Raw genomic sequence first — 8,896 nt, forward strand, 5'->3', positions numbered from 1 at the left:
TGGATGGATGGATGGATGGATGGATGGATGGATGGATGGATGGATGGATGGTGATGAAGTCTCCATCATCCGTCCTTCTGCCTTCAGATGTCGTTTCGTTTCCAGGATCTTTGCCTACCTTCACCCTGTGCTTGTTGGCGACCACGTGTGCGTTGGTGACGATCAGTCCGTCCTCAGAGACGACAAAGCCAGAGCCGCTGGCCACGGCGACCTCCCTCTTAGAGAACATCATCCTGAGGAGAAAAGGGTCAAAGGGTCAACATCCTGACAGGATCCATTCATCGGGACGTTTCAAACCTTTTTTCTCTCTTACTTGCGGAAGAGTTCAATGTGAACAACAGCAGGAGCGATTTTCTCCACCACGTCAGCGATAAAGTTGTATTTGTAGCGAAGACTGTCGGGGTTCTGCTGAGCTGAAAGAGAACAGGATCAGTTAGCGGCGTCATGGCGTTGGGTTTGGCTTCAGACGAGGACCACAGAGGCAGCTGTGATAGATGTGCTGCTGGGTTGCCAGGTTGGAAGTATAAACAAGAGTTATCGTAGATTCAGCTCGCTGCACATGCACCCAAACAGGAGACCAAACATGGGACGAGAGAGCAGCTGTGGTTCAGGAAGCGAAGCTGATGTGTTTCTGTTTCTCCCTCAGAGCTTCAGGAGGTAATCAGTAACATGTCCAACACTGGAGCAGGTCTGTTCTCCTCTCATTCATCTTTGTTCCTGACCTAAAACATCTGGAAGTGATCTCTTTTATTCCACTGATGTTAAGACTTTCCAATTAGATCCAGTCAGACATTTCTGTGCTGTAAACATTCCCCCTGAGCAGGCTGATGTAGCTACGCTAACGCTAGCCAAGCTAACGCTAGCTACGCTAACGCTGTCCTTCAGACTGAGATAGGAGCAAAGTTCCTGACTGCTGCTTCAGATCCTCAGATTATCTTCCAGAGAAAACTGAGATGTTCTGATGGCTGATTGGCTGAAACAAAGACTAAGGGAAATTCCAGCTGCTTCCAGATCTCATCACAGGAAATCCCTCCTTTTTGTTGTCATGGCAACCGCCTCGCCTCATTTCAGTGCTGTTGAGGCGCTGCTGGGACCTTTAGCTGCCCTAAGCAGCTCCTCAATGACTTCATGTTTCCTTTTCTGCTTCCTGGTCTGCAGCGGCACTTTGGGCTCAAACAGGAAATGGATTCAAGCTAAAGGTCAGATCCATCATCTGGACTCCACCCTCCTGCGATCTGTGGTCAATCAGCTCCGAGTCGCTGATCACTTCCTGCTGCAGTCAGATCAGTTCTGGAAAACATCCAGGTTTGTATTCAGGAGAGAATAGGCAAAGAGATCAGGTGTGATCAGACGCGTTATAGCGGGACCAGGTGTGGTCAGGTGCCGTCAGGTGTGTGAAACGGCCTCCGCATTTCTAACTGGTTCAACTGGAGGATCTGAGTCCAGCTGAACCAGCTGGAATAAACAGTTGATAAACAAACTGAAGAGCTGCAGTCAGAAAACAGCCTGTTCAGGATGATGGCTGTGACTCCATCCTGGAGAGAAATATCAGCTGTGCTGCTGCCATCAACACCTTTGTTTCTAGATGTTGGAGCTTGGCCTGTTTTCCAGTGTAGTCCTGTTTCTCTGACTGTGACTAACTGGATGTGCTCTCTTCATCCTCTGACATGGGAGCTGGTTGACAGTTGCCTTTTGTATCTATGCTTCTTTTTCTATGTCTGCTTCTGTCTCCTTGAACCCCAGTGGGCCTCAGCAGATGGCCGCTCACACTGAGCCTGGTTCTGCTGGAGGTTTCTTCCTGTTCAAAGGGAGTTTTTCCTCTCCACTGTCGCTACAAGCATGCTTAGTGTGAGGGATTGCTGAAGAGTCAATGAGTCGATGCAATCAGCTGGTTTTCCTTAGATAGAAAACTTTGAATCAATCTGACTGGATGATCTGGTGAACTGGAAAGTGACCTGAGATGACAGGATGTGAATTGGAGCTATAGAAATAAACTGAATAGAATTTTGTCAGTTCAGTTTTTACTGAATAGATCAGGGGTCTGCAACCTTTCATATTTTTGTCAGGACTCCAGTCTGTTTGTCTGTGTTTCTGTTTGTCTTCCTTCCTCCACCAGGAGGCGCCTGGTTCTGGTCCGCCTCCTCACACACCTGCTGATGGTTTGCTCGTTTGACTGCCACTACCTCGACACCAGAGTGTTTGCCCATTTTGGGAAGTCATCCTGCAAACTGGATGTTTCGGACCTTCTCTCCCTGGAAGGATCATCTAAGCTTCAAACTGAGCTAAGGATTTAAACGAGAGGTTTGAATCAACTTTTCCTCAAGAGATCGTTTGAGCTTCACACTGAGCAAGGGATCCATCTCCGCTACGACCCGTTCAAGTACCGCAGGAAATCTGAGTGGCAGTCAGCTTCTCCGTTCACCTACAAACAACCACATTCTGGGTAAAATCCTGTCCGCCCTCCACTGAATCAGACAAACACTGGAACTACAGCACACAGACTGGAGTCAAAGGGTCGACAACTTCTCTGGACACGTGAGTCAGCAACCAGATCCTCCTCTTCTAGTTCAAGAATCAAATTTCCTACTGAGCCTGAACTAACCACTGTGTCTTCCCCTCACTCTACAGTTCTGGTTGAGCTGTGTTCAGAGCAACACTTTATTCTGCATAATCTCTTCAATAAACCTGTTAAACCTTTTCTCCTGGTCTCTGAATTGGTTTCTCTGCATGTGGGTGCGACCTCTCGATAAAATCATTACAATTTTGTCCGAATTGAAACTGAACTGAATTCAGCAACCCGTTTGGCAGCCTGAGAAGCTGCAGCGTGTTGGGAGATGAGGAGCTTTGAGCTTTTCTAGGATCTAAGAAGGAATCGAAAACTCCACTTTCCCATTATTCCCATTTCCTGCAGATCTTCTGGTATAGAATCCGTTTGGCTCCTAAATGAGGCGAGTCGCTGAAAGTCCCTAAATCCAAACAGCTCTGCACACGGAGAAGGACTGAGGAAACATCCTGATGTCCAGATCTAGGATAAATAGAATCTGACCTGCATCTGTCTCTGTTTATGGAGTTACAGCTGATTTCTGTCTGTGACCTTAAAGCAAAGATCATCAGTGAAACATGGAGAAGCAGAAGATGCCTTGGCTGACTTTGACCTTGTCTGACTCAGAATCTGTCTGCCTCAGCATGTCGGTGTGTTTGCAGCTGCAGCGTCTCTGGGATGTGTGAGTCTTGCATGACTTGCAGCTCTGGAAGCCACACAGGGGGGGGCGGCTACCAGCCACAGCTCACGGCATCCACACATTATGACCCTGTTAAGATAACATGGAGGGCGTGAGCGTGGAGCTGGAAAACGGCCCGCTGTAGAGTTATCTGCAGAGCCAGGCGCCGCTCCGGGGAGGGAGGGGGGCGGCGGGGGGACCAGGAACAAAGAACTGGTGTTTGGGAAGTCCCCCCTCCCCCCCCCCTTAGGTCACATTTAGGATGAACTAGAGCCGTGCTGCAACTTCTGGATTTTTACATCTGATATATTTATGAAAACATCGACTCTTTAATGATGATGAAAGCTGCCAACTACGGATGGAGGATGAACTGAACTCCTGATCGTCTTTCTGCTGCTCTAATCGATACGTTTATATAAACTGCAGACGTAACTCATCTGCTGTTTGCAGAAGAGGTTGCATAATGAGGCAAACATGTGCATAGATGCTGCAAACCAGGAGACAACGGTTTGTGTTTCTAGGATGTGTATATCTATCAGAGGCTAAACTTTCTGAAGGACTGGTGGGGACTTCGGCTCTCATGGGACAAATTTCTAAATCTGATTTAGCTGCTTTTGAAGGAAGATAATCCCTGATGGAGCTGAAAGGGAAAACATCCAATCAATCAATCCACATTTTTCTGGATGAATGAAAGTGAAATTCTGTCCATACTAGGGAGGCATGAGATGTTGCTGTTGGCATTGGAATCGGCTGCAACTTATCAGTTTATTTTTATACATTAATGTCAAACTGTCAGGGTTTGGTTGAGGTTTTGAGGACCCAAACGCAGAGGCGACGAGGCAGAGGTGAGTTCTTGGAGATTTAATTAAAAAACTGAGGCAGAAAATCCAAAAAACAAAAGAACAAAAAAAAAGAAACAAAAAAAACACTAAACTTCATGGGAAAAACTCACCTGGGGAGGCTGGAAAAGACGAGGAACCAGCAATGAGGAACTGGACAGGGAGAGTTTATATGGGAGACTGAACAAAGACTGGACTGATGAGCTGATTGGGAGCAGGTGTGAACAGAGGAGGCTAGAAGGAGCTAGGAGAAAAGGAGACCACAAGAGGGCAGCAGAGGGCAGCCTAGAAAAACCTAGGAACTCAAATAGATCCAGAAAACACCACAAAATAGGAATTAAACTAATAAAACTAGAAAATAAAAACAGGGATCAAAGTGAAAACTCAAAAGAAAAGTAAAACAGAACCAAGACCGTGACACAATCTGCCCCTAAATATAAATATCAGTGTATTTTAGTCTGTTCACAACAATAGGAAAGAATTCAATAAATAGATGTTTGAGCTCAATTTATGGAAAATATAAAACCTATTGAAAGCGTTTGTGTCGAGTAACTGTAGGTCAATCAGAGCCCCCCCCCACCCTCAGAGCCCCCCACCCTCTTTCATCACTAAGTTACTCCCTTGGTATCTGAGCAGGTTTGAGCATTAATGATCAGGAGAGAATGGAGAAGGTTGATCAGGAAGGTTGATCAGATGTTCTCCTGCCAACAGGCTGCAGCTGCTCAGACTGGATGTTTTCATGCTTAGATGAAGCTCCAGCTGAGATGACCTGAAGTTTGGTTTTTTTTCAGGAATCTGTCAGACTTTGCCCACACAGACACCGCAGCTCCTCATAGCTCAGCTGTTTCTACTTGATCTGGTTTGAACCAGCTGCTGATTCAGCAATAAACCAAAGCTGGACATAAACAGGTTCTGCATCAAACAGACTGGATTCAGGAACAGTTCTAATCGTTTCTTATCCCCACAGTAAAGATAAAAATCATCTTTAAATCAGAAAAAGTAAAGAGGAAGAAAGTTGGAGATGATTCTTCTGTTTCTAATGTTATTTGTGGAACTTTTCTCCCTGTTTTCAGACTCTTTCCTTTATTCCTTCCTCCTAACTTTCCTGTCCTCCTAAAGTTGCACCCTGACCTCCTCCCGCACCCGCCGCCTCCTCTCACCCTTCCCGCAGGCTCCTCTCTGGATGAAGATGATGGGCGGCTGCTGCAGCTTCATGGCCCGGTTGCTGACGCGCCTCAGCTCGCAGATGTTCCGGTAGGACACCCCGTCGCTGCCGCACACCGGCTCGGAGCTGCTGCACGCGCACACGCCGGCTTTGCCCCTCCGCCTCACGGTGGCGGACGCCCCCACGCCGTCGGTCACCAAGCACTCCATCCCCTCTGCGCAGTCCGGGTCCCCGGCGCCGCCGCACGGCTCGCCCTCCCCGGAGGCGCACACCGGGCAGCAGCCGCAGCGGTCCAGCACGTCCCCGGCCAGGCAGTCTGCGGGGATCTGCGGGCACTGAGACCTGTCGCAGCTCTCCGGACAGTCGATGGCGAAGCGTTTGGCGATGCGCGCCTCGGCCAGCAGGAGCTGCGCCATTACGCACAGGAGAACCAGGAGCTGCATGGCGGGAGGCTCCAGCAGAAGAGAGGAGAACCCAGAGGAGGAGAAGAAGGCTGCAGAGGATGATTGGAGGAGCTCAGAGGAGCATCAATGGAGAGACAGACAGCCACACACTCCTATTTATAAAGGATGCAGAATCAAAGCTGGGAGTGATTGGTGGAGAGAAGTGACGTCAGTCTTTAGGAGGGGCTGTAAACAGCACAGAGAAGGCCTCCTTCAGTCTCCTCTGTCTTCCAGGAAGCACAGCTGGACGCTTCACTGCCTGTTTTTATTTATCCACCAAAGTTTCTTCATAAAGTCTGAAGAGAAAAAGTTCTGCTAGATAAACTGAACATTCAGGCTTTTATCTCACAGGTGAAGGAATGTTTGACGCTTTCAATGCAAGACAAGTTTATTTCTACAGAACAATTCAGTATAAGGAAAAATAAAAGCAAATAAAGATAAAACACAATAAAGCAGGAAGTAAAGAAAATCAAACAGGTGGACGATAACCTTAAACTAATAATAACTTAGTTAGTAGGCAGATTTACCATCAGGCAATACTAGGCAGCTGCCTGGGGCCCCAAGCTCCTGGGGGCCCCAATAAAACTCTGCTTCCATTTATGGTTAATACAAACATTCCTGATTTCTGCACATTAATGATGTTTTTGATAAAAATCCTTTTGCTAAGATGCCATCAGAACGCTGATGATATTAAATGTCTCTCAGCCCCGAAGATCTACGTCTCAGAGGTAGATCGACTGAAAATAGATCTGTTATGGATTGAAGTGCTGATCTATTCAGTGATTTCTAGACTAATAAAATGTTATGGTTCTCATTTGTTGTGACTCAGAGTTTTCTGTTATCAGTTGTTTTGTTTTTATTTTCCATGATATTCTAGCATTCTTTAGTTACTCTCTGCTGCCCCCTTGTGATTGTTTTCTTTCCCCTTGGATTCCCTCTTGCCAGTTCCACCCACACCTGCTCCTCATTCAGCTCGTTAGTCCATCCTTTGTTTTGTTCTCCTTAAATACTCCACCTCTGCAGTCACTCAGTGCTGCTTCCTTCTCGTTGCTGTTCTCGTCTACTCAGCTCGTCTCCCCGTTGCTCCTCAGGCTCGTTTTTCCCCTGATGTCTCCATGGTTTTTGGTTTGTTAAACTTTTTAGTTAGATTTCTGTATTTTTACCTCTGTTTCCTTGTTCTTCAATTAAACCTGTCAGAACTATCTCTGCTTCACTCGGCTCTGCATCTGGGTCCTTAAGCAACCTTACCACCCATTGCTGAAACAAGGATTTTAAAGTCTATTCTCTGAGCTACAGGGAGCCAGAGGAAGGACTTCAGAACCAGGCTGATGTGATCTACTTTCTATAGTTCTAGTGAAGATGCAGGCAGCAGCATCAGCTGTCTGATCTACTATCTATAGTTCTAGTGAGGACTGCAGGCTGCTGCTCTTCCAGTGATTAATTCCACTAAAGATAAATTCATGAAGGAGTTTCATGAATTTTCAAACATTTCCTTACATATGTGAATCTGAAAAGTGTGCTGTGCATTTGTATCGAGCCTTTACAAGTGAATAGTTAAATTGTTTTTTCTTATAGGTATCTACTAGCTTCTCTCATCATAGTTTGTCCTCCCTGTTGCTTCTCCCTCCATCTGGAGCTGAAAGGACTGAGGAGCAGAGAATAGATTTCCTGCAGACTGAAGGTCCAGCGCCTCGTTTTACTGAATCATTCTGATGTAGAAATGTTTGGGGAGGTCACCCTGCTGGAAGGAGAAGCTCTGGATTTCTCTCCTCAGGCATAAAGTCAGACGAGTAGAGTGAGTGATTGAACAGCAGGTTTGTTCCTGAACCATAGATCTATGGTCCTCACCTATCAGCTTAGGTGGACCGCGGCGTCTTCATAGAGGAGCAGGTGCTTCTGATCCTCAGCAAACAGGAGGAGGAACGGCGCTGTGCCGCGTTCAGGGTTCCACTGTTGTTTTGGAAACTCTGCAGCAATAACCTTTAAATAAAGATGATGGAGAGATTGGATGGAATGGATCCCTGATGCCGTGGGCTCTGGGTGACCTGCCCCCTAGCAGAGGTGCACAGCCATCGGCTCATTGATTTTTCCAGTAGAAGAGACTGGAACGTTTATTCATTGTCTCTCTACAGGGAAGACAACATTCACAGGAAAACGCCAGGAATTTATTTTCTGTTGTTCTGAGATGCTTTTATTTAACAGCAGTCAATCTGCATTAAAGGAAACATGAGCAGCATTAGAAATGACTTGTTTTTGTGTCTTTCATCAGATGTTCTATAATAAAGACAATTACTAACAAAAAGAGTCGGACCGATCAGTTGCTGCTCTATCAAAGTTTCTGTAGTTTCTATAAATACGCTTTAATCAAAGTCGTCCCTGAAGCAGCTTCTGCCCAGAAACGTGTCCTCGTTCTCTCTGGTTACCAAAGATGCTGAAAATGTGAGGAATTTGTTCACAGGCCGCCTCCATGTCTGAAGCGAGTCCCGAGTCTTCGTCAGGGTTGAAGAGCGAGGCCGACGTGTCCCCGATGAAGCTTTGTTTTGGAAACTATCGATTGTTTTGAACGCTGAACAACCAGTGACAACATCTATGACAACACATGTGACTTCATGTGATTATTATGCAACTACTGGACCTAAAGATCCTGGCTGACCTGCTGGCAGCCATGTTTGCTCATTTGCCTCCCAGCTGTGGAAAGTTTGTTCAGGGGACATTGCTGTGCTATTTTACACATCTGGAAGCTTCATTTGTCATGTTAAAATGTACAAATCTTTAATGATGTCATGCAGAGAAAGAGCACTGCAGATGTGATGTTTGCTTTGGTGCAGCTAGAGACGTTTGAATGGTCTCTGTGATGATAGATCTAAAGCACATAGATGAGAAAGAGGAGAGGTGGTAGAGGCAGTGGGTCTCTGTGACGATGGGAGAAGATGAGACCCAGCAGAGTGGAGCTAGATCATAAAACAGGGCGGCGCTACGGAAGCCCAGAAAGGGAAAATGAAAAATAAAAATCTGGAAATTAAAAGTCTGAAGTATTTTTTTTTTTCTGTCCTGAAAGGCAAGTAAAAAAAAAAAAATCAAAGGCACATTTTTCAGGGTTTTTTTTGTATTACTTTGTTTGGCCACTAGAGGCGCTGAAGTCGCTGTCAGTTGTATTTTTCAGGTGTGTAGTCAGAGAGGCCTGGTTTCCAAGAGTCTATAGCTCCATTTAGACGTCCCTCTGAAACC

At 46.3% G+C, this 8,896-nt stretch overlaps 1 protein-coding gene across 1 annotated transcript in view; it reads right to left on the bottom strand.

Moving 5' to 3' along the window:
- Positions 1-5,758, bottom strand: part of htra1 (HtrA serine peptidase 1) — a 24,858-nt gene extending 19,100 nt beyond the window's left edge. The window contains exons 1-3 of the mRNA XM_015390914.1: positions 5,221-5,758; positions 314-413; positions 119-233 (exon numbers count right to left, since the gene is read on the bottom strand). Coding sequence (XP_015246400.1) covers positions 119-233; positions 314-413; positions 5,221-5,668 — 663 coding nt within the window. The 5' untranslated portion in view covers positions 5,669-5,758. The remainder of the gene's footprint in view (positions 1-118; positions 234-313; positions 414-5,220) is intronic.
- Between the last annotated feature and the right edge of the window lie 3,138 nt (positions 5,759-8,896).

The sequence above is a fragment of the Cyprinodon variegatus genome, unplaced genomic scaffold, assembly GCF_000732505.1.
Source record: "Cyprinodon variegatus isolate N-32 unplaced genomic scaffold, C_variegatus-1.0 Scaffold517, whole genome shotgun sequence".
NCBI lineage: Eukaryota > Metazoa > Chordata > Actinopteri > Cyprinodontiformes > Cyprinodontidae > Cyprinodon > Cyprinodon variegatus.